The 26,440-nt window shown below is 40.9% G+C and overlaps 1 protein-coding gene across 16 annotated transcripts in view; it reads right to left on the bottom strand.

Moving 5' to 3' along the window:
* MICAL2 (microtubule associated monooxygenase, calponin and LIM domain containing 2) overlaps positions 1-26,440 on the bottom strand; it is a 133,211-nt gene that overhangs the window by 91,762 nt on the left and 15,009 nt on the right. For all 16 annotated transcript variants that reach the window (XR_010473112.1, XR_010473113.1, XM_065065329.1 and 13 more), the window contains exon 2: positions 17,348-17,704. Coding sequence is in view for 14 of the 16 variants with exons in the window: in XM_065065329.1 (XP_064921401.1) it covers positions 17,348-17,611 (264 nt within the window). In the remaining 2 variants the exon portion in view is untranslated. The remainder of the gene's footprint in view (positions 1-17,347; positions 17,705-26,440) is intronic.

Here is a 26,440-nt window from a genome sequence, read left to right as displayed (position 1 = left end):
TTGAATAATCAATCCTGAAATCTAACAAACATCAACGATTACTTGACATCCACATGGCCATTTACAGCTCAACTGTCTTCTAATGGTGCCAGATCTTCTCCTAAAAAGGTAAAGGGCAACTTGACTTTTCAAAGCATCTTATTCAAATTAATCCAAGTAACGCTGAGGAGAACTGACAAGGAGCTTTTGCATATTTCTTGTTCAGGCTGGAAACAAATGGAAAAAGACTTTTATAGATTACAGGGCAGCTTATCCAAGAACGAAATCATGACCAGACCTCTGTGACCTGCCTGAAGTATCAGTATCACGTTAGATGTTATATCCTGTTTTACTACCGAGAGTATACCATGTCAGTGCAAGAGAGGAGGCATTTTTCTCAGTGAAAACCTCAAAGGGCTGATCTTCTGCCTGCAAATGAATGTAAATGCTTCCTCTCAAATGAGAATCTTCATGCAATCTAATACACTCCCCATAGCGGCACCTACATTACACAAAGAAAGGAGCAGGCAAAAGTATAGAAAGAATAAGTGAGGAGGGAGGAAACATCACAGTTATGCATTCATGTGGCATATTAAAGCATGAGATTTTAAAATGCCAGGTTTCCTCCTTTCCCCTTCATGAAAATAATTGCACACACCTGGACAGTAGCTTGTCCTGCACAGGCACCCCTGGGCTCCATCGCCTCAGCAACGGGACCAGGTAAAGTTACATACATTGAATTTCCAAACTCCAGCTACTCAGTGACTGGCAGTACCAAAAGGACTGTCCATTAGCACTAACTCCTACAATTGCCACAAGTACTTTCCATGAGAATTCTACCTGAGCTAAATTCATCTACTCTCCTTACAAATATCCTGGATATTAATGATACTAATTATGGGATGATGAATGAATTATCGTGATGAATGCAGATGCAAAAATGAACATTTTACAGTTACGACATGTTAGCATAAGTAAATGCACATCTGGTTTGAGTTAAACTTCTGCAAGAGCATTTTTAAGAATACCAGTTAAAAAATTCCCATTGAAGAGGACTAACGCAAGTTTACAGGCCAGTAATAGTTTCCTAGTGACAGACTTAAGACTATTTCAGTTTAAAATTATTAATATTAAGTACAGCATGGAAATTCTTGTGCTTCAAAATAGAACACTAATAAGTCCATGCATATTGTATAGAAGTAGTATACTTAAGCTGTTGAGTCAATACTATGTTTCTACTATACTGTTAAAAAGTACTGTACTTTTCCCTAAAAGACAATTATTTGTTTCTGTATAAATCTTGTCCCACACTATATCGAAGCACACTACTCACTGCATTACCTATCTTCAGACTGAAATAGAGCAGAAACTTCATGCAATTTTTTCCTCCTCAAGTACAATTAAAAGATATCAGAAAGTTTCACTTGTAATAATATAAAAACACACACAGCATTTGGTAAGTCCCATAAGCTTGATTCTACTCAAAGGTCAATCGGACTGTAAGAGATGCTACTTTCTCTCTATTGGTAGATTTAAGAATGGCAGTGTCTTGAAAATCTCCAGAAGATGTGGAAAGTAAATGCCTCTTGTAATCCCTCACGTCCCCCACTATTAAATCTGCAGCCTGTGAATCCAGGCACCTATATCCCTTTCTGGAAAAACCATATGCAGTTTAACAGCTGAGAATTTGCGGAACGCCTCCATTGGTTTTCATGCAGTAAACTTACAGAAACAACTGAAGTTTTGAGAGAAAGGGGCAGAGAGCAAGAATACTAGCACTATGTTTAACAAAAAAAAACAAACAAAAACAAAGTAACACTCCGCAATGACCTAGTCACAAAAATCTCATCCATTTTAACAATTTAAAGGCAGAATCTTCTCATTTACCTTGAAAAATGTAAAAAAAAAAACCCAAAAAGTGAGCTCGCAGCATTTATCTGCTGACAGTGAAGCAGTCTACAAATAGCATGTGGGTGGTGGATGCAATCAAACAGCATCTCTTTGCACAGTTATGAATAGACCAGTCCTGTTGCACCTCGATGCATTACACTGTTATCGTCCAACTCTGAATCTATCACTGCTCTCCTGCCCAAAGTACTCAACAGTTAAAATTACTCCTGGAAAACAAACAAATGTTCAGTTATTATGTACTCCCTGTATGGTCTTGGGATGAAGATGGAAGTTACAGTCACTCCAGGAATTCAAGATTTTATTATTTCTGCCTTTCATTTGTTTTGGAGGTGAAAAAGAAGAGACTCCTTCTTGACAGCAACTGGATAGACACAGAGACATCCTTCTTTGTCCTAGGGCATGCCAGGTCAGAAGTACCACTTCCACTCCTCAGTGGAAACACACATACATACTAGTGAAAAAATAATGCACATCGTCTGCCTCGATTATTTAACTTCCTTTAGCTTATATGTAATATTTACTCAGACTACCACTTTGAATTCAAAATCTACAGGAATAGCTCTTGCTATGAGAAAGGAGCATCAAGGGGTGGCTTTCCCCACGCACGGTGCTGCAGGTGCCCCCGGGGGCTGTGGGCCACGTAGTGATAAGGGGCTCTGCCCGCACCTAGACAGCCCACAGGACACAGAAGGACAGAAGACTTCACATTTGCATGACAAACCCTCTGCCATCGCTTGCTCTGGGCCTCGGGTATATTAATTTCCACAGTCACCAGATCTGGGACTTCACACCAGCCCTGGCTGTTGTGCAATGTCCAAAGTGACAAGGATGCACGAAGGATTCATTTGACTGATTCCACAGGATCACAGCCTGCATGGATCTGGGCAAGTGTTTATTCATGATAGCGCTAACTGTGACGCAACACGAGATAGGCAGGAAATGTAATGAAACAACACATTTTCTGGATCAGCAATGACTGTTTCCCTGGAAAGGCTCCAAAGAGAAACAGCTGCATAAGCAGCTCAGGCAGGCGGCTACCAGAAGCGGCAGGGGGAAGCTCTCTCCACCACAATGCTTTTCACTTCATCCCTTTTACTAGACACGAAAATGCTTCTGGCAAAAATAGGACTGCTCAGTAGGACATTCCCGACTTACTGACTTACAGTTCATCTCATATTTGTAGTGTCAGATTTTATCACAAATTCACTGACAGCCACTGGATACAACAGTGCAGTCAAATGTACTCTGAATCCACGGAATAGCCGGTACAATTTTTAAAGTTTGAAACATTGTAATTGAAGCCACTGAAAAATAAAATTGCATATGCCACTTCAGACAATGTTAAAAATGTCAAGAGCTAAAACTTTAAATAAAAGAAAAAAAAAAAAGGTTAAGCTCACAATAGGCACAATACATTTTCTCAGTCTAAAATGCAAGTCTAGTCTTGCTACAGCCCTGGTCCTACCAAAGCACTTCAACACATGGTTGTTCCCCTAAACTCAGCAACCCTGTTCAGGCACTCGCTGCTTCTCTAGACAAAGGTCCCCATACAAACTGCTTTTCATCTCCTTTTCTACACAGCAGGCCAGTCATTGGCACCAATGAAGGACGAGTCGCTACAAGATGGCTCAGGTACCAGACACATTAAAGCTACGGGAGCCCAGCGCTCTCTTGACAGTAACATGCCCTACATCACGTGAGAAGCTTGCCCTTGTTGCCTGCTGCTGACTTGTTGAGTATTACCATACCTATAGAACCAGTTTTGCTAAAAGGCAAACAGAACATGACCCTATCAAGAACACTGATGATAACTGCAGCTAAATATGACAGTGATTTGGAAGGTGCCCATTCACCTACATACACATATAGAAAAGGGACCTTGCCGACCTAAAGCAAGAATTCTTTCCTTCTTTTTTAGAAAGAGGCCAGATACTTAAATACCCCAAATTTCTGTAGTGAACAGATCTATACTACATGCAGACATTAAAAGAAAAAAAAATTCTTCTGTCAAGTGAAGGGGAAGAAAAGGTGTAAGAGCTAATTAAACTCACCCTACAAAAATTAAGTACTCTTTAAAAGCATGTTTTCCTTTATTAAACTATGTTTTATGAGCTCCTTATAAAATTAGTAAGGTTAAAAATGTTCCATTTGTCAAAAAAAGTATTCAGTTAAATGTATTTTAATGAGAGTTCCTAACTCTCCAAAGGGTTATGCGAACACTACTTAAATGTACTACAGATAGTTACAAAATCTACGTTAAAATATTATTAAGACTAGCTGGATCTTGCTGAGCAGACATTTTTGGAGTGTGAACACCACACAAACAGCACTGTTGGGGAAGTTCAAAGACAGCTGGGAACAGCAAGGCTCACGCACCCCAAATTGCCACCACTGGCAGCAACAAAACCCTGCCCTGGTGCAGGAAACGCAACACGAGTCCACCCCACCAGCATTTCACCCTTTGTACCCCCAGCTGCGCACCTCAGAAATATGCAGGGTTGTCATCTCCTGCCAAAAGCACCTGTATCAACAATTGGCAAAAACAAAGACATTGCTGTTTTTCTTTTTAAAAGACTGTAACGTGCATTTGAAGCTACCTAATCTAGGCTGACTTTGTCCAAAGTGCTTTCCTCAGCACCGCGCCCTGCAGCTGCTGCACTCGCAGCTGGACACGGCACAATCCAGGGATCAGAGGATCTATCTTTATTGCCCTCCTGTTTTATTGGGTCAAAATGCCAGAAGTGAAACATTAGTACATTTATTGCATTCATTTGGCTCATCTTTACTGGGATTTTTTTCTCTTTTTTGGAAGATAAGCTTCTGCATGGAAAAAAAACCCACGTGCCTTCATTTTTCCTGGATGAATTTGGACACACTTGTCCATCCACCCTCTCTGTCTCTGAGATATATGTACTAATATTAGACTGGCATATAAAAACCTTTCCATAGTTTGAAATCAAAACAATGGTATGAAAGACATCTGAAACTTGTAGTCTGCTATGCAACACATTAAAGAAAGGCTGTATACATTCAGTGTGCAGGAAGGTCAAAAGTTACTTTGTTGATGCATCAAAGCTGTTGTGACTTTGATTTTTTGGAGGTTTTCTGAAGATCTCTCTCAGCTGGCATTGGTCATATTTTAAATACGTTGACTTGATCTCAGAGCTTTTATAATAATTAAAAAAAAATGCAAGTAGACACGATACAGAAAAGTATCTCTAGAAACTTTCAGTTCCCCTGCACCACAGTTACAGTTATCTGAAGAAAACCCACACATCATCTGACAAGAAATGTTATACTATTTCAAATAAACAGATTATCCACCAGGAATCAGTCAAGCGCTTTAATCCAAAAATCTCCTCAAATAAAGTAAAAAATAAACCCTCTAACATCCTTTGAAATTAAGAGCTTATTTGCTGTTTTCTTACCTGTCATTCACTGTAATCAAAATGGGAGAAAAAACCACACCCCAAAACCAGAAGAGACTGGTTTATTTGCTTTTTTTCTGGCCAGTTGCTTAAACAATCAAAATGAAACAAGATAAACCTTGCAGAAAGAATGTTGCCTGACTATCCCAGTTATGAATATGGTTGGCAGCACACAAGTACCTTGCCTTTTTTTTTGTAGGCTTATGCCTGTCATACTGAGATAATGCTTTAAGGCTATCCCTTAAAACTTAGCAAAACAAACCCAAAACAAACCCATGAAACAAAACAATTCATCCAGAAATGAAGAACTGGCGGACAGAGATGAGGAATGGAAAGCATGAAGAGTCAAGTCCGAGCAGAGCAGAGACTAAGCAGAGACCAAGCCCCAAGTCTCGGGAGCCTGGAGAGGAATGACGCTCATGAGACTGTGATTGCAAGAGAATAATTAATCCTCTACATGGTTTCAGGATCAGGGGCTGATCAGCCAGTAACCAGCCAGTAGAGAACTTGTATACAGACCCAGAGGAAGAGATTTCTCATGCTTTATGGCATGCAAAGCATGCAGGCAAGTTGGTCAACAACCATGGCGTTGCCACAGGAAGAAATGGGTAATGTGGGTAATAAATAAATAAATATAGCACTGTTGCTACAGCCTGGTCTGTCTACAGCAATATTACACTGAACCTAAAATTTTTAACTAAACAATTACAACAAACTAACAAATCAGCTAAGCTTCCACTTAGAAACTGGCTTTTAGAGCGGTGAGTAAAGCTATTCCAAGGTCATTTCACAGAATATTTAAAAAATATGTTCTAAAATACATTTTTCTATTAGGCGACTTTTTTACCAATATCCAATTAAGACTTGGCTTTTAGAAGCCGGCACTGGGTAAGTGAGCTCACACAGAACCAGCTATCAGGTCAGAGTCAGAATCCAGACTTTAAAACTATTATTTATTTTTGAAGAGCTGAATCATTTAATCTAATCATTTCTAACTTTCCTAAGCAGAATGACACTACAGCAGTGTACAGCAGCTATAGCTGAGCTCAAATGCAATGCTGTACAAGAAGGCAGCAATTTGGGGCTCCCGGGTTCTACCTTCTTCCAGCTCATCATACAATCTTCAAAGCCACCGCAGTTCCAGTGCTCACACTCACAGCCACTTCACCACTAGAGCCAAATACAGCCTCAAAGAGTAACAACCTGAATTTATTCTTTTTTTTCAGTTCATTTAACTGGTATCTTGCACATACCAGTTTGCTAGAGGTAGACAATGCTTTTACTTTTCACATTTTTATTTACAATTTGAAAACACTAGGAATCGACCAGCCAGCACCTGTTAGCAATACGGCATTCAGTAGTGTCAACAAGCAAAATGGACATGGACAGCTCAAACAATTAGAAACTGTATCTTTAGTGTAACATTTTTCGGAAGGTTTCCGATAGCAGAGCAAGTTAACAGCTCTCATACAGAACCAACAGGCCAGGCTACTGGCAGCATATCACACAGTGAAAATCAGATTTCACCACCTCTAGTTCTTATTTCCAAAATCTTTTTGGTTGAAAACAAAGAAGGTACATAAAGAGTCCTTATTACTGAAGGAGGGAGTCTTGCAAAATAAAAGTAAATATAAAAAAGGTGAAAAAATATGAAAAGGAACGTGCTTGTGGCAGAGTTGAAGACGTAACATTTGGCAGCAAGTTGCATATCACGAGGTGTAACAGTCTCTTTTACACCAGCATCCTACAGAACAGAAATGAGACAAACATACGGAGATCAGTGTTTATTTACACAGACGCGTAGTAATGACTCTGTTTTCACATTCCAGCCAGGGTGAAGTTCAGAAGCACCTGCCTGAGCAACCCCAGCTTGTTCTGCAGCACTGGGGCTGTCGGGCAGTGACCCTCCCACCCGCCATGGGGCCTCCAGCCAAGTTCAACACAGAGCTGGTGGCCAGCAGACCCAGTGGCTGCCCCGCCGCTCACCACAGCCCCCACCTACCAGGAACGGCTGCCCACCACAAACAATTATTGCCTACCTCACTAAAAAAAAAAAATCCAAGAGAAATGCATCTGCCTTCCACCGAGCCCTTGCTGATCAACGTAACTTGTTATTAATGACCTGGGTGTGTACTCCTTGGCAGGAAGCTCGTCCCCATCTCTTGCAATGCTCTCTAATCTGAGTTGCAATTTATCCTGGGGCAGTTGTTTTATCTCAATTGTAAATCTGGAGAGGACGGTGGAGAGTACAGGTAGGATGAGGAGGTGGACACCAGCCACAGAGAGGAGTAGTTGCTGTTGCACAGGTCCTTCTAAAGCTGCTCTTGTAACTCATTTAAACGGACAGTGCAAGTAAGCACCACAAGACTAATTCAAAGTCTGGCATAACCATGTAGTTCCTTCTCAGTTAGTATCTTAGTCAAATGAACAAATCCAGAGTGATGCAAGGCAAGTATCTCTTGGTTGGTTTCTTAAGCAGAACAGGCATGACCTTGGGAAACACGAGCTGTTCTTTGGGCTGAAACAGGAGCAGCAAATATCCACAGCAAAATCAAACTTTGAAAAACTAAACAGAATTTGATCTAGCCATGTTTGCAAGACTATTAGAGAGAGAAGGTGAAATGAAAAACAGTTCTAGTTGTGTTCCAAGTAACTATGTAGTGTTTCTAACATAGATTAAATTAAGGTATTTAAGCCTTTCCTACAGGTCACAGTCTCGTCTCTAAAACTCTGACCATTCTTGGTCTTGTTTATCTCTCTCTTGTCTGTAACACATGCTTCAAGTTGGGCAAAATATTTTAGCTGGGTTTTCACCTGCACCACCTAGATGAAAAGGAAACCACCCCAGTCCCTGACACCACAGGCCTCCTTAGGCTCCCAGAATCAGCTCCCCTTGAGTCAACACCACATCCTATGGACTCAGGCTTGGTGTGTGGTCCATTATATGCACCAAATCATTATCTGCAGCATATTCCCAATTTTATCTGAGTGTTACACTCCTTTGTTAGAAGGATCATAATTTTCTAGTAGCTTTCATAAATTTTATCCTGTTGATCTCAGACCGTTTCTTCAATTTTTCAATATTTAAAAAAAAATCTAATCCTGCATTTCAAAGCACTTGCAACCCATTCCAGCTTGGTTACCTCTGCACCTCCTCAGTCCAGCACCCAAATTCTTCATTAGTATGACAAATACCAGTCTACAGCAACGATCACTGAAATCCCACTTAATGTGTTGCCCCAGCGTGGCAGCAAACTATCGCTAGCACTGCTCTAAGTACAGCTCTTTAGCTGCCCATGTGCCATAACTTAATCTAAACTATATTCACAAGTTTGCTCATTACAGCAAGGGCTTTATGAGGGTCAAGTCAGAACTGCAGCTTCTGCTTCCTTCAGACATGCTGGGCCAACTTCTTCATAAAGGAGGCAGATGCCTGTATCTGGCTGTAGCGCTCACAAGCAATGCAAGATGCCACCAGTACCTACTTCATCCCTCCTCTCCCAGTTGGTTTGTATAACAGCCCCACAGCTCTCATGTATTTTTAATTTAAAACTTCAGTAGACATGAAGTACAGCTCTTCTGTTAGCTGAAACGATATATCACTTGTCCTCCTGCCATCACCCAAGAGCCAGACAAAACCAAGGCACATCAAGCACCTTTCAGGCTGCCATGGTTCTGGAAGATTTGCAGTAAAACGTGCCCAGCTGCCAGGATGACAGCTCTCCCTTGCGAAGGCTTTTTCACCACAGAAATACGTGGTTCTTCCCACCACCAGGTTTGTTCCAAAATACAGCTCAAACCCACCCAAACATTCCTAAGCCAAGGGAAAGGTTAGAAGACTGAACAATTAGAAAACTATAATAATGTCACATTGGGGTATAAACTCAGATTATTTTTCAATAAACATTTTTCATCAGATATATAGGTTAAGGCACAAATATCCTAGAGACCTGAAATGGCAAACAGGTGTCCATGTTTCCAGAAACCTGGCGGTTTGCAGACACAAACAAGTTCTGTGCATAAATGTAGACACGTTAGGCAATGTGGGAATTTTAAGAACTGAACAACAATAATCCACCTTTAAACACTGTAGCAGAGAAAGTGAGGCAAATTAACCCAATTTCAAGAGCATTAAAGGGGAATTTCTACTTTGTCATGACAACATCCCGGTTAAACTCCGTCACTGCTAAGGCTTTTAGAGAGGAAATACAAATAGAATGTGTTATTTGCTTAAGACAATCAGCTTCTACTGAAATACAGGGCGCTTCAAAAAGATGGACCCAAATTGAAATCACTATATCTCTTTTTCTGGAGTTGTTTTAGACCTGCACATTTGACCGCTTATTTAGTAACCAGATGTCTTCAAGCTGGAGATTTTCATGTGTGAGTTTCAAAACCTTTTTTTCTAAAGTACAGGAAAGAAATGTACTGCTTTGACACTGGGTCCATCTTGAAACACCCTGCATTTTACATCTTCACTTCTTATAGAGCACCTCCTAGAACTGTGGTATTTTACCTTCTACCAAAAGTCTTTTAAAAGCGTTTTGCCTAAAACAGAAAACAATGTAGAATTAGATTTGTCAGCTGAAAGAGGAAAGAGAACAACCACATCCCCAAAATCCCAGGTTCTCACGACAGACATGGGAACCTTGGGAAGGACCTGAGCTGTACGAGACAGGAAATTGCCTTATTGTCTGAAATCTGGTTTTTAGCAGCCAAGTGTTTAATCACGTCTTGGTAGCAAAAGTTATGTATTTCCTCACTTATCGGTACACAAACATTACCAGAGCGAAGCTGGAAACATAGCTAACAACAAACCCCTGACAACCACATCTGGGGGCTCTCTGAGGCCTGGAGAAGAAGCCAGAACATAGCATGGACACGGGTGGTGTGGGGCCCACACTGGAGCACCCCTGAATGGTGGACAGACATACGGACCTGTCGCTTCACACAAACCCAAACCACTGCAAAGCCAGAGTTGTGTGTGGGAACACACCCCGTCACAACCTTTTGCTTCATCCAAACTTAATTAAGCCACTTGCAGAGACAATAGTAGCGTTTTGTGTGAAAGTAACTGGGTGTCACTCCCTGTGGGAACCTCTATAAAACATCTAGGAAATCAGGTCAGGGTGGGACAGTTCCCTTCTGTTTGCCGATTACTTGCAAAGCCATTAAGCACGGGACACAGAAACAGCACAGTGCTTTTAAGTACAGATGTAAAGCTACTGTTATCTTGCAAGCCAAAAAATTTAAAATTCCCAAATGCCTGAAAACGTCTTAGTTAGGTTGTCTGATTACGTTACTTTGGCTGGGCTTCATTGCTTTTCATGACCGATAAAGCTGAAAAATCGTGTGTTTGTGGAAATGTCTGTAGGATAATAAAAATAAAGTGACTTCATTACCAAATCACATGCCAAACATTTGCTTTTGCTGACGTAATTTGGCCCAATCTCAGTTTAAAACACAGCTCAAAGAGTCAAATGCTTTTTTTTGTTTCCAAAGAACCCTGTCTGCTGCGTGTCCTGCCATCACCCGGGCTTCTCCTCATCCCCTCGCTAAAAACCCTTCGAGATAAAAATGCATAGACGGTGACTTCTGTGGTTTCACTGCATGTTCACAAGTAACTTGCTACTTCTCCCCTCATCTCAAACAAATCTTCTTTACCACTTATTCTCATTAGCCCCATGTTTTCTACCACTTGGAAATAATTCTGTAAAAGTTACATATTAAAATACTTTAAAATAAGTTTACAATGAAAAACCAGTGCAAGTTTTTAGGTGCCTAAAAGGCAAAAGCAAAAAAGCACAGATACCAAAATAAACAGTTTGTCTTTCATGTACACCAAACAATCCTAGATGCCACTTTAAACGTCAATAGAATACATGGCTCTGAATGCCCATAACACCTCTGTAGTTTCTGGATTCAGCTATCCAAGCACTGTGTATTTCAATTTGGGAGGAAAAAAAAGGCAAGCAAGCAGCTGAATGTCTTTTTGTGAAAGTCACAACCCTTTTCATTCACTAAACCTCCTATAAATATGGCAGTCAGCTTCTAGTTTCGAGTTTTATGACCTTCACAGGAATGTGTTTTTATTATAATAAGCAAGTCAGCAATGCTATCTCATACATCTAAGATAAGTTTGGTGTGTTCATTATAAACCCTGATTATCATGTTTGGAAATCTCCCCATTTCGATTATTATTTTGAAGAGATTAGCAAATCCAGCAAAAGGGACATGCCATCTGGATATTTGCTCTTTATAGAATAAACAGGTTAAAGTTTGCAATATAATAAGGATATTTTTGAGTTGGAGCACAACTAGCACTCCCTTCTTTCATGTTACTATTCAATTACTCTCTTTTAAAAAAAAAAAAGTATTTGTCTCAAGGGACACAATCAGTCAGAACACACAAACTCACTGGCTTCTGTACCAGTACATACAGCCATACAGCACAGCGGAAACCTGGCTTAAAAATTGTGAGTTGCCTCTGAAGGATCAACAAACGCCAGCGCTTCAGGAGGAAATTCAGCCACAATACCAGCAGGTTTATACACGCTGGATGATTTGCTTAATTAAGAGATGAGTATTTGTTTAGCACTACAGAGGAAGGTAGAGAGAAGGGAGAGGAAGACATCTAGAACCCAACCTGCCTAATTTACTATGAGGGGCAAGACTGCAGATTAGTATGTTTGTAAACAACTGAGGAATGGTAAGAAGCCAATTTCTACCTAATAACAAGGAGAGAGACCTGGTATCCACTCCCCATCCTGGTGATTATCCTACAGCTACAGAACACGGCAGCAGCCAGCACTGCCAAGAAGTACCTCTCCCCTTCTCAGCACTGTGGGAAGGAGAGGACCAAGCAAGGAAGGTTTTATTAACTCCCAAAGCATTCATTTGGCAGTCTTCGCAAATGAAGACAATAGGCAAAAGAGCGGAAGGGGTTTGGCAGATAAAGACCATCCTGTTTTATCATCTGTGGGTACACCAATGTGGTTTGTACATGGAGATGAGTCCCAGAGCCAGAGCTGAGTCAATTCCAAAGCTCCAAACCTCCATCCCCATTTCTGACCCAGGGCCCCTCTTCAGCTGACTCACATCCTGGCCCCCAACTCCCCTCCATCCCCCCTCAAGCCACACGCTCTCTGTAACGCTGCCTCAGCTAAAGCAGCACCGTGGAGCCTTCCCTGTGACAGAAATGCCAACGCCACCAAGCCCGGGCAGGACCAACAGCATGTGACACTACTGAAAAGAGCCACTGCGTTTTTACGCAAGCCCTGGAAATACAGTCATAAATAATTTTAGAGTCATTCTCTTGCAGTAAGTTTCCCAACATGACTTTTTGAAAGAGAACCTAATCTAATAGAAAACAAGCTTTGAAAGGCCAAGTCCAGGAATGAGGAAAACGAGAGGCCAAGAGGGACTGAGTTCAAGATCATTGCATTTGTTTTTAAGGAATCTACATGACAGATACACACATACATATGACAGATATACACCTACAAATGCACATAAGTATATATTTATATACACAGCACTCAAAACCTGCTTTATACTAATGTCTAGTTAGGCCATGAAACCTCTGCTTAAGCTGTGCAAGTCTTCTGCCCAGAAACCCTGCCCAAGGTGGGGCCTACCATAGAGATAGTGCTTGGAAGAACAAAGCTGTGAACAGGAATTGGCCAGTGCCCTCCCCACAATGCACAACACCATCATCTGAAACTGGGCATACCCAGAGAGAAACGCTAGAGTCTGTCAAGGCACTCGATAACTACATGTTGGCACTTGAATCAAAGTGTCCTCAGCTCTCCCCAAGCGTAAACACGTGTTTTGAAAAGAAACAGCATACGTGTTTGAGGGGGAAGACAACATCACATTTGCATGCTTTAGAGAAACACCTCCCTTCAGAATAATTCTGGGATGTTTCCATGTGCAGCAATCTCTGCTCTTCTCAAACACGAATCTACAGTCTTGGGAGAGCCAGAATTTCAGGTGCACAGCATGAACCAGGTCCTGCCCTCTGATACACACACATACATATCCCAAACATCAGTGGGAGCCTCATTTACATGTACAGGCACATATCTTTATCATTTACACATGTAAACTGCCATTAAATCAAGTAAAGAACCTATACCATACAGAGAGGTTCAAATAAATATTTAGAGAACACTCTCATATGTCTTCAATAGGCTATTGAATACACTGTGCAACTAGCTGGACGAATTCTTGTTCATCATCATATTAAGTTTTGCATGTTCAAAAATTTAGAGAGACAGTCAAACTGCTGGCATGGTGAACAACATATGTTAAACCTTTAATCTTCTTTGATCGTCTAGCTACATTTCATTCCATGAAGAAACAAATAATCATTATAGATACCAAGCATGCTACTCTGAATTGATTAGCAAAAGATGAAAATGAGAGAGGAGCTTTGCCAAGATAATCAAGCTGTGCTGTTTTTCTAGACATATTTGCAAAAAATCACAGTATGGTTTCTAGAGTTTTGGCCACTTAGGACAGACTTCTGTTTCCCTCTAATACTGGTGAACTGTGCAAATGCCAGCTCCAGAGGCATCTATTCTGAACATAGCTCATTCCCATTTTACAAGCTTGTGATGGAAGTGTATGTTTGATAGAGATTTAACATACATAGAGATGGGCTCTTACAGTTCCAAAAAAAAGTTTGTTTCTTCCCCAATTTTGTGCATGTCTTTCTGCAGCACTTTGGGTTTTGTTGTTATTGGGCTTGGTTTTGTTGGGGGTATTTTTGGTGTTTGTTTTGTTTTGTTGGTTGGGTTTAGTGTTTGGTTGGTTTTTTGTTGGTTTGTTTGGTTGTTTTTTCTTCTACAAGTAATTAAAGGGAAAGTAAAGTCCACAGTAAGGCAATTCTGAAATAGCAGGGGGTTTGAACTTCAAAAGTTGTTCAACTGGTTTTATTCATCCAGCTTAAAATCATATCATTGTAGAAACTCTGAAAGCTGTATTGGGCAATGTTCTTCAACAGCAGTTAAGACAGAGGATTATTGTTATTTAGCTGGAGCGGAATGTTTTCTATGTATATAACTTATGCATATTATCATGAGTAACTTAAGTGTGGCTAAGGAGTTTTTAAGCACACAAAAAAAAAATCAACAAGTACAGCATTCAGCTCTTGAATACTGTGCAAAAAAATGAACTGGTTTTGGGCAAGGCAGCAGGTTCTTGGTTTAAAAATAAATAAATTAAAAAATAATAATTAAAAAAAGAGATACATTAGTAGTTTCGATCCTGACTGCATTTTATCTCTTTTATCTTCTCCAAAGAAGACTGGGAAGATTGAAAGAAGCCAGAGAGATTGCAAAGCTGTATCTGAGAAGAACTGTGAGCTACAGATTCAGCTACAGAGCTCATGGCCACAAAATCATATAAAGCCTTCAAGTCATATACTTCTTTAAAATAATGCCTACTAGCAATCTTGGCTCTGTTTACAGAACTGCAGTTGCAAAAATCCACTTAGCTCATCTTGTGATCCTATTTAACAAGTAAGATTTTTACTGCGGGCTGATCTACTTCAACCAGCCCCCGGGCAACTCCACAGAGGTGAGCGCTGGGCGCTGCTGTCAGGATTTGCCCTGACAACTCCCATTTGCCTGCTTCACTACTAAAAATGGTAGCCAGCATCACATGCGAGAAAGACAGAAGCTTAAAATTGCCAGTTGCACAAAGGGAAATTGTGGTATGTATATTGTAGCCTAATCTCTCTGCACTGGCATTTTGGTTGGACTGCCAGCATTTCTGGGAATTCCTTATCAGTAAGCGGGGCTGTCAGAGTCCACCACGGCAACCATCAGGGAGTCCACAGTCTTTGCCCAACGTGTCTCCTCTCATTCCTGTTGCATAGATAGGCTTTCACAGCCGGCTGTGATTCATGTGTGAGGAATGTTTGGTAGATATCCCCACAGAGCCCGCAGACCGTGGTTACTGCTTCCATTCGCAGCAAACTGAAGATTCATGTTTTTTCATTTGCAGCAATCTGGAGATTCATGTTTCTCTCATTAAGTCAGTGATGACACAGTGAAGTGTGGGTCTGGGCATGGTCCAGGTTCATAGTGAACATCTACAAGTATTTCACAGAATATCTATACACACTCTGTTCATATACGAACATCCTATATTCATTTGCAATTTGATCATATGTGCATCATAGATATGTCCATTAATTTCTACAAATACTTACACAGCGCCACTAAAAATAAATCTTTACTCTCGAAGAGCAGTAATACCATACTTTCAACCCTGCAGAAGGTGTTGATTAGCCTCCTGCTTGGCAGCCTTGTAAAGCATTACACAGGCTGTCTTTTATGTACCAATTGATTTCCGTGAGTCTCTTCACCATATACAAAAATTAATCATTTTGCCTAGGAACTTTGCAGAACCAGACCCTGGCTTTGTAATTTCACACTTGAGAGAGAAGTACTTCATTTTTTTATTTCACCTGGCTCTTAAAACTGCTGTTTTGTTTTGCAAATACTTCCTCAAACTAACCATGGAAATCTGGACCTGGGGCTGTATGTGTAGGTAAGGTATATGTGGAGTATCTCCTATAATTTGTTAATCATCGGACACTTTCTCATTCTTTCCCTTTCCTGTATGTTTTCATCACAAAGATGCTCCATGACAGATGTTCAAGGCCTTTTCAAAAGAACAAAAGGGAGGAAGGAAACACAGGTCAAAAAGTGAAACAAAGGGAAAAAGGAAAGGAGAAAAACAGAGGCTGTCAGGAAAGCATTGCAAATAGCTGTAATGGCACTCTTCATTTTTTAAAGAAAACTGTAGTAAGGACATTCATTATCTTAGAAAAAGTTAATAATAAAGAGCTTATTAAAAATTAATTTAAAAACCCAGAGGCCTATATTGGTACTGAAGATAACATGGTGTCCTTCTCCCTGGCTTTTTTCGAGATGTTTCAATGCAATGATGCAAACAAGAAGAAAGAGACGTTCAACACTGCCTGTCTGCTGAGTCCATAAAATAATTAAAGCTGTCACTGAAGCATTAAGAAGTTGTCCACAGTTTGGGGGTCTAGCTACTAACCAGTGTGCTCTTCCTCCCTGTTCTACACAGTCAAATAGCTTCTTAAAACTTATCCTTCTTGGGGCAACTTTTAGCCATCACTTGCAGTAAAGAAGTGAATCACTCTCAGACAAAGCTATTAAAAACATTCTGTGATAGCTAGATTTAACAAGTGATATGAACTAGAGTATTTTGTACAGTTTTATCAACTAGATTTATACCAGTGTTCAGTGGTTCTCCCTATCAAAATATGGCACTGAGTGGTCTGCTGAAGAGAAAATAATTTCCTGGCCTTACCACAACTAAGCAGACCATTTCCTTCAATAACTACCACATAATTATCCAAATTCTGCTTGCGAAAAAGCAGTTACAGGAAAGTATTTAAATAATCTCTAAGCAGAGCAGGATTTTGTCTTACTGTCATTTAGCAACTAGAGTCAACACCAGGTGACAAGGACAGATCCTCAGGCCTCTAAGTAGCACTTCCCAGAGAACAGTTTAGGAAGTGCTGCTGAAACACGTCTGACCAGTCCTTGTGTCTTACAGCACACACCAAGCAGCAAACAGAGGAGTCTGCTGAATATACTCTGCTTTGCACCTTGCAAAACCCTTTTTCATAAAGCAAGTAGTTCTTGTGAGCCTGGAATAAATGAAGCCTACCTACTGCCTCATGCGTTTACTTTTCACACTGGATTGACATCGATGTTTAAAGAGGGCAGAGAACTTTTCTGCCACGATTGAGGCAGATTGTAAAGCAGGGTGCTCTTAGGACCAGTCTTAGATGCTGTGTTTCCACAAAACTTGCAGAACAAAAGTATCTGAAAATTTGTCAAAATCAGTTGGTATCAGCCAGTTTCAAAAAGTACATTAAAGGGAAAGTTACATTGCATGTGATGGTATAAACTTTGCTTCTGCAGAAAAACAAGTTTAAAAGATTCTAAGCTATGAAATAAAAACTGAACTTCTCCACTTACCTTAGTGTTCATACAAGATTTTCCTCGTTTATATTCTTTGTGACCTGCTCTTTTATCAAGCTTGTTCCACAAAGCTTTGGCTTTCCACGTGGTCACTCTTGACTTCAGTTTGGTGTAAAAGTTTCTATTGTCCAAAGGATCTAATTCAAGTTGGCGAGTGAGAATATTAAAGGCCTGAATGGTACCTTTGCATGTTGATGCTTGTATAAAGTTTTCAAATATCTGGCCAGCTTGACTGTATTTTTCATCATCGTTTTCCCCCATGTTACAAGAAATGTGTTGAAAAGGATTAAGCTGGAGCTCTTGCGCCGGGGTACAGGTGATCAACACTACCAAGTACTTCCACGCATGTTACTCCTGAAAAAGACAAACACGGGTCATATTAAAGCAAGTCTGCCTGACAAATTAACCCCATAAACTGTATATCCAATATAAAACAATAAAATACAATAAAAAACACAGGACATGGTGACTGGATAACCAGATTCAAAGTTAGTAGTGGCATCCACGGTAAGCATTACAAGTAAACATAATATACCTCTGCTATCATGGCATGGACTTCACAAAGACTGCCATAAAAACCCTACAAACTCAAGCCTACTGCTGGCCTACAACCAGCTTCACTGAGAGCCTGAGGATTTCTTTAATTTTTGTTCAGTGATAACAAGCAACAGATGAAGCAAAAACAAGTGTCCAGATGCTCTTCCCAAGCAGAATTTATGTCACGTCAAGCACACCTTTGGTAAAACTTTGGTCTTAAAAATTCTTAGAAACCTGCAGCCAAAAGTCAACACTATTTGAAGGAGTTTCATCCCATTGCACGAGCTAGGCCCAAGAGTGCACCTTAGCCAAATAAATTTAGAATTGGCACAACCACTTGCCACAAGCAAACGCACAAAACAGGCTCAGCAGAAACATTATCACAAGTTACACCAGAACTGAAGACAGAGAAAACAAGTAACCACAGAGAGCTGCCCTTTTTCTAATTCTCTTGCCAAAACGAGAAAGGGTTCAGTGCTTTAGTGCATAGAAAGGAATTTTATCTCCACGTCTCCGCATGTTAAATGCTGAAGTTATGCATTTGGAGTCTTACCTTGTCATGTGCTGATGATATAAAGTAATGATGTTTGGCCCACTAAGCCTCATTGGCTTTTCCCAGTAACATGATCACTGTCAAACTGGGCCTGATATTCCAGATAAATACCCTTAACACTCTGTAAGAGCAATGCTATTCTAAATTAACATAAATTCGTAAGAACTAAAATACTTTCATTGTGGCACTCCCTTATCCTTCTTTAACCTTGCTCTCAATCTCTAGTGGGGAGAGTCAGCCAAGATACACTGAAAATATCCAAGTGGCTTTCACGTTTTCCAAGAAAATTGTTACAGGTTATGTATAAACTTGTCCTCAGAAAAGGGTCTACCCGGACATAAGTCCAAAGATTTAAGTCATGGATTCTTTTTCTTCCTATTAAAGAATTGTCTACCAGTTCAAGAAATCAAAAACTAAATCAATGCTTGCCTAACCTCCCACTTAATTTGGAACATCATCTGTTGGCTGATAGTTTTAGAATAAATTGTTAGAAAGGCCTTTGGAGTTATGCTTTTTAATTTAACACTGTCCACAAACTATTCATTCTCTGCTTGCATTTCCTTCAAACAAGAAAAGAGAAAACATAACCGGTGTATTTAAGTAAAGAAGAGACCTGCCATGTCTATCTTACAATCCTCTAATGCAGAAAAATATTATGCAACTTATTAAAGAGATCCCATGGGGAGATACAAGGAAGCATTTGGAATACTCACATTCCCTGGCTGCACTCAAAATAAATAACCTTTGTGTGCACATCATCAGTCTGTTGTTGGTTTGTGGGTAAAATAAATTGCCAATGTTGAGAGTTTGTACATTTTCTTAGACTAAATGTCATGATTAAATATTTGGTGCCAAGAATAAGTCAGGAAATTTTTGTTTTCCCCTCTGAATACTCGATTTATAGTACGCTCCATTCCTTTTCTGAAGAGTTTTGTGGCTTTGTGAGGTAAATGCACAAACATTTTATATGCCCTGACTTCCAGAAGGTCTAATTTTTTAAGAAACTGAGTGCCATGAACTCCCATTGACTCAAAAGGAGTTGAGGATGTCTCACACCTTTCCAGGTTCAACTGCTCAATGATGAATTAGCAAACCCCTCCAACATCTGCAGGCCAGCAGGAAGGAGCTCAGCACCACCCTCACCAGCTCTGGCTACACAGCAGTTTTGGGGTCAGTCCTAAGCCAGCCAACAGGTCCAGAAGTTCCTAGAGGAACGGGAATGGCAGAGGACTGCCACGTGGAAAGGCTGCTGTATGTCTGGGCTTAACCTTTACGCACAAGTGCTATTATATTAAAAGCAGAAGGCAACACAGGGCAACTAAAGCAATGGCATAGAGTAAGATGCTACAATACAGCTTAAACAGCTTGATACACAAGCACCCTAGAATTCAAGATCCATTGGAAATAAATAAAATAAAAACCAAGGATATACACTTACTTTACCCGACTTCCATACCTGCCTGAGATAATTTTATAATAGAAAAGCTGACATGTTTGGGTTTTTTTTTACTCAAAATAATTATGAATAGCTTCTTGGGGAGTGGGGAAACGTCAGTGAAATGCTCCACTTCGGACATTTCAGCTCAGGGAGTGGCAGCCAGATTAGGTTTTCTTAATGACTATAAACTCACATTGCTACTGCCTCAGTGCTACCAAAGACTCTGACTGAACCGCTATAAAAAACAAAACAAAACAACACAACTTCCTCTCCATTGTTTTCATTAGCTCACCACAAGACTGTTGTATTCATAAAACACAAATATCTTTAAAAGCTAGCTCTGGCATAATTGATAAGTGAGTCTGATCACAAGTGCTTCCATTTAATGTCTTTCCTGCTCAAAAGAGAGGAGATTTTTGTAGCCTCAGCTGCTTCCATCCAGCAAGGAAAGAGGGGAAAAGGAAGGCCAAAAGAGTAGAGCCATGTCTGAACCAAACAAAGAAGAAAAGCAGCATGGGCTAGGGCTGATAACGTTGAAGACAAGACAGAAGAGGTGGCTGGCAGGAGCCACTGCAGGCAAACAGGAGACTAAAACATTTTTAGCGTGATGCAAACCAGTGGCAGTCAGTGTTGCACACACAAACACACAGAGCAGACCTGGGCTTCCTCTGCCTTCCCACCACGGAAGAACAGCCAGGACACCTTCCCAGCCTTAACACCTCCCTCCTCCAGCACAGCAATGCCAGGGCTGAGGCTGTTCCTTTGGGGCACAGAATTTTCTCCTCGTGAACTTCCGAAACACTCCCATCTCGTCCACACTGCAAAGCTCTGGAGCAGCATCTCAGCACAGACATCTGCTCACCAGCAAAGCATTTCTCATCACTGTGTCAGAGGTCATGTTCTCAAAAAAAGCTACATTTTGTGGTCAAAAAGGCAGGGTGAGACAGGAGACTCTGGTTACTTGGGTTTCTGGCTTGCTGGAAACACCACTTTTTTTCTCCTTTTTTTGGCATGAACACTGTGCTGACAGATGACAGAGAGGAAGACGGTGCTCTAAGTACATGCAGCTCATGGAAAAGTATGCTTTTTTCTGAGGAGTCACCAAGATTTCACTGCGGTATTGTACCTAACTCACTAGAAACAATGCAGCAAGGACAAGAAGTTGAACCGAGTAACGAAGTACAAAGTTTGCTGTTCTGTAACTGTCTCAAAGACCTAAGACGCAATGCATAAACTGATTACCTGCAGTGGGAGAAAAACAACAACGACAAAGAAACACAACACACAAACCCCAAAATAGTGTTTGAGGCAATACAGTACTTGAGTTCTTAGAGTATTATCATTTACCCTTTTTCTTCCTTCATCACACAGATCACTCTATGGATGAAATATGGCTCCAAAAGTCTCATCAAGGTGAGTGTTGATGCTGAAACTGCAAACTACGCTTCTCAAAGTGACCATTGAACTTCCTTTGGAAGCACAATCCCAAAACATAATGAAGTTTATTTGAAACTTTACTGACGTGCTACACAGCCCAATAAAAATTTGGGCCACAGGAAGAGAATGACAGAGCAGGAAATAGTCTCGACAAACAGTTAAGTCAGAACTGAAGCATCTACGGGTTAGATTCACAGCTAACAAGAACTGTCACTTTAGGTTCCGTGTACACGCAAGAATTTGGCCTTCCAGGCAGCTTCCCGTGGTGCCACAGGGTCTCTGGAGGGCTCCCAGATACCGGTAAGAAGAAGGGCTGTATTTTTCGATTCCTGCTACTGTAATAAGTCAGCCCAACCTCCTTTCTGTCTCTAGTCCAGGACGAACTGGAATGTGAGATAAGAAAGTCAGAGAAGTGCTGCTCATGCCTGGTGGAGAAACCCAAGGAGAAAGTCAAGATCTTATTACAACTTAAGGGAAAGCGGTGCAAAAGGGGCAGAGAGAAAGTAGAAATTAAAGCGATGGTGCATGTACAGATATACGCATGAGAAAGCAAACGCCTCCAGTCTTGGTTGATATTTTCTGCCAGTGAAACAAGCTCTGTTACTACAGATGATTTTGAGAACAGTGAAAAAAACGCCTCCAGTCCCAGTGTAATTCCATTAATTATCACCAGTTAAATGGATGTATGGAGCTGGTTCACATCTGCAGATGAAGCCTTCCAGCATAATACAGCGAGCAAAAGAAGTTGACATATAAGAGTCATTAAATGAACGTAAATTTTTGACACTAGTACCATGTGTATTGCTTGTCAGCAGTGTTTTGAGGTAGAATACTCAAGAATTAAAAACTTTTTGGCTTAGTTGTCCCACTGGAGAGAGAAAAACTCTAATTTTAATTCAAACTTGCAGCACTTAAATCCTTCCTTAGCCCCTTAATGCTCTGTTTCTATTATTTGAGAACATGTTCCTCAGGGAGATTGGAAAATAATTAAATTCCAAGCATTTCAATACCACTAATCCTGATTCCATATTCAACATAGCCCTAATTCTGTCGTGTTTACCAAGAATAAATTCTTTTATTAAGACTTCAGTTTGGCATGCAGGATACAATACATTTATTGTTTGCTTAAGGTTAGAAGCATCAACAGAAACAAGAGATTGGATTCTGCAGTATCTGTAGTAATCATTTACTTTGGCCCTTCCTCATCACCAGTAAAAACTACAGTATTTCTGCTGTCTCTTCCCTGACATAACTGTCTAAAATCTTGGTACCATTACAGTTAGTGAAATTTGCAAGTGAGACCGGCTGTATTATGGGATCTTCTAGGTTTTTCAACTTAGTTTCTACTCACATTAGGCACTTAGTTTTCATGGTGACCATTTCAAATATAAATATTTCTATCTGGAGGAAACATGGCTTTTTTGGTGGTTTGGTTTCTTTGCATGTTTTCCTAGAACTGACATAAAAGGAAAAAAATGTTTTACATGAGATTCTTGCAGCAACTGAAGCACTCCCTTGTTTCCTTATAAAACTAGTTAAAAACACAAAAGTACATTTGCCTAAAATATTTGTTTTCTATTGGTAACAAATAGAAAACACATTTCTTAAGATGCACAATCCTAACAGAAACATCAATGAACAGAAACCGCTTCTGAACAAAGTCTCGCAAACAGCCTCTCTCTATAAACAGCCACACTACTTCTCTGTATTTTTATAAAAAGCTGACTTCCACAGAACTCCTGCAAAATAACTTCTCAGGCCAAGTATGGAATTCAAAACAGTTCCTACCGAGACACTCTGTGCCTATGAACTTACAAGGTTACCGTACACGCTATCAGCTTGTTTTGCCGAAGTTATATGAGACATTTCAAACATGAGCCTTCCAACAAGTGCTGCTGTGCCGGGTTAACCTGCTACATCTGGAATCATCCCACAATAAAAAATAGCTGGAAGCATGTGCACGAGTACACTAACACTTTGCAGTGAATATTTTAGGTATGTTCACAGGAAGCTTAAAATAAAATTACCTATCTGTAGGATTTTATCTGCCACACCAACTAAGCCACATTCCACACATTTTAAAGTTGAAAACTTTAAGAACAGCCCACTTTGTTTCTTGATGTTACTGGTCTGAGCTTACCATGTTTACCGTGGGAATGCATGATGACACTGAGAAGTAAAATGAGACTGACCACACAAGCCAGCAGCTTGCACGTGTCTCCATGCACACACGCACTCAGCACTGGCACGGGTGATATGCAGGATGCTGCCCAAGGGTCCACACATGTCACCCCAGAGATGGAGGCTCGAGCACCTGCCCCTGCGGTGGCCACTGGTGGGACCCCAGCCCTCGGCTTTGCCAAATGGCCACTCCTGCAACCCAGGGTTCAGGTCACACGGAGCAGAAATTTGGCAATCACACCGTCCTGCCGCCTGCACGACAATTCCCGTCCTGCATCACTAAAACCCCTGGATGCTCATCTTGCAAAGCATAGGTACAAGTATTTCAAATGAATGACAATACATAGTTTTCCAGGCATCTGTGTGCAGCATAAGCTACTCATCAGAAATTCTGATCAGAAATACTGATGCGTTTCTGAACAGTGAGTTCCAAAATGAAAAAAAAATAAAATAAAAATTAAACTAATGGTGTTGTACTTATACCACTGAAAACTGTAACTCTAAACTTTTAATTCCAAAGGTTTTTGAGGAAAAAAAATCTCTAGAACAATTATTATACTGTGCCGGTTACAGTGAGTATTTTAATGTTATTATTTCTAACAGGGGTGCTAAAAGCTCTATTACAAGTTTCCAAGTTTCTATATAGTCTGCATCTTCAAAAGCAAGTGTAGATGGTTAAGCCACAGTCATTAGGGATTAATGTTATGTATAAACAAGATTTTAAAACATAACTCTTGTTTAGACTTGTTACAAGAAAGAACATTTTCAGCTCTGTTGTAGTAGATTAGAAACACAATATAAACAACAGCAGAAAGTTTATGCTGATGTTTTCCTCAATTAGGATCACAAGAGCAAAGGAAAAAAGTATATCATGAGGATAACATCAGCCAGCGAGTAAGAGTACCTCTTAAGAAAAGGCACCTGGTAATTAAATTCAAAAGACATTCAAAAATATTGTCAGTGAAAACAATTAAAAGGACAAACTTCAAGATCTTTGAAAACCCTGCTTTTGTTTTGGTATAAGCGACACTCCTAGTTTCAAGCTCACAAACCAGAACAGCCGAGATATAAAAGTTAATCACAGAACAGTCGGCGGGTTGGTTGGTTCTTTTTATCAGCACAAGATTTTCTGTTTTCAATAGGAAATTATGACATTGGGCCAGACTCTTCCAGAGAGCAAGTAATATCCTATTTACCGTTACCGAAATCACATCCAGCAGGGAGGCAGCAGTGCCAGGTGCAGTGAGCAGGGTCAGACAACATGAGAGGATGATGGAGAGGGAGCTCCAGGACCACTCCTGCCCGGCTGCCGGTGGGAGCTTGGACATCCTGTCCCTCTCACAGCCCCGTGTCCCCCTCTCGGCTCCTCAACCCCAGGTCACGGGGAAAACTTCAACAGCACAGCTGTGTCTGCGGGGAGCATGAAAAAATACATACCCGCTAGCAGACAGAGATATGTCAGCAAAATCCCTGGGATAAATGCAGCTATGCCAACAAAACTGAGCCAGGTTTGGCAACAGTGGTTCCCCTAGTGCCACTTTCCCTTTGTATGCATGGAGACACAATTGTGGAGGTAAATACATCATGAAAAAAAAATAAACACAGGAGACAGGAAAAAGCAGACTCTTAGTCAGCAATCATGGAAATACTGCTGGTTCATGACACTTTGAGAATAGGGATAATCTGCAAGGATGGGGTAGCAAGATGGGCTAGGAACTGAGACAGCAACACAGGACTGCCAAGGCCTCCAGCGTGCCCAAGGAGGTGCCACCACATTTCCAGGCAGCTGGTGGCCCCAAGCAGGGAGCACAGGACAGAGGGGGCCACCAGCCTTGCTACCTTCCTGCTGTCTCCAGCTGGGAGCCACCCCATGCCCAGAGCCAGCCTGTCCCCTCACTGTGGCCACTCTTGACCCAGAGGGGCTATGGAGCAGCGAGAGGTGACAAGTGACAAGCTCTGTGGCTGCTCACACCAAGAGCTGCCCTAAGTCACCAGAACAGGCCTTGCAGTGAGGGACCAGACAACAGCAGATGCCAAAATAAAACTGTCTTTTGTTTCCCCTCAGGATTTCTGTGAGAAAGCAAATTAATTTTTGTTTAGGACTTTTTAAAGCAAACATAAGGAACGATGGCTGGGCTGAAGCAAATTGCCCAGAATATATCCTGGGGGAAGAACGACACCAATGTCAGCTTTCACAGAATACATGCCAAAAATCTCAGAGCGCATTTCAAATTGTCTTTCCGAGTGTGGATCTCTGGTTATACGTCTTCTCTCCACTACATTTCCCTGTCCTTATTGGGGCTGAGGCAATTACCCAAGAGCTGAACAGGAGGAAGAAACACTCAGCACAAGGTCTGCAAGACCCCAAAGGCTCCAGGCCACAATAACTCATTTGGCAGAGCTCCCCTCATCTCTAGACATCAGATGTCCAAATCAGTAACCAGGATTAATCCACTGAAAACACAGACAGTATTGCAATACCAATCGTCAAAGAAATAACACGTTCTGGGCAGTATTTCCATATGTATACACACATGCTTTTAGTAATCAACACATTCCGTTGCTACAATTTTTGTAATGCAAGCTAGCAGACAATACTTCCTGCAGCTTATGGGGGTACTAATGCTATAGGTCATACTGAAATCCATAGGAACCACCAGTAAGTTAAAGAAAAAGAGTCAAAAAAGCTCCAAAGCAGTTTTGAGTTGTGAACGATAGGTTCCTTGGTTAGAGTCATGTCATCTCACCACTGAATACCAGCCACTGAACGACAGGGAGAACAGCCACAACCAGGCAAGTCAGCCAGAGGGTGGTGGAAGACCAAAAAATTTAGGTTAAACACCAAACTCTGCTCCAGGGAACATCTTTGTCAGAAGATAAAAACCAAAGCAAACTACTGGGATTGCTTTATCTGTTTTCTTTTTTTTTTTTGTCCTTGTAAACT

Source organism: Columba livia, chromosome 5 (assembly GCF_036013475.1).
Source record: "Columba livia isolate bColLiv1 breed racing homer chromosome 5, bColLiv1.pat.W.v2, whole genome shotgun sequence".
Lineage (NCBI taxonomy): Eukaryota > Metazoa > Chordata > Aves > Columbiformes > Columbidae > Columba > Columba livia.
The sequence above is the reverse complement of the archived record's forward strand: the minus strand, read 5'-3'. Positions and strand labels throughout refer to the sequence as shown.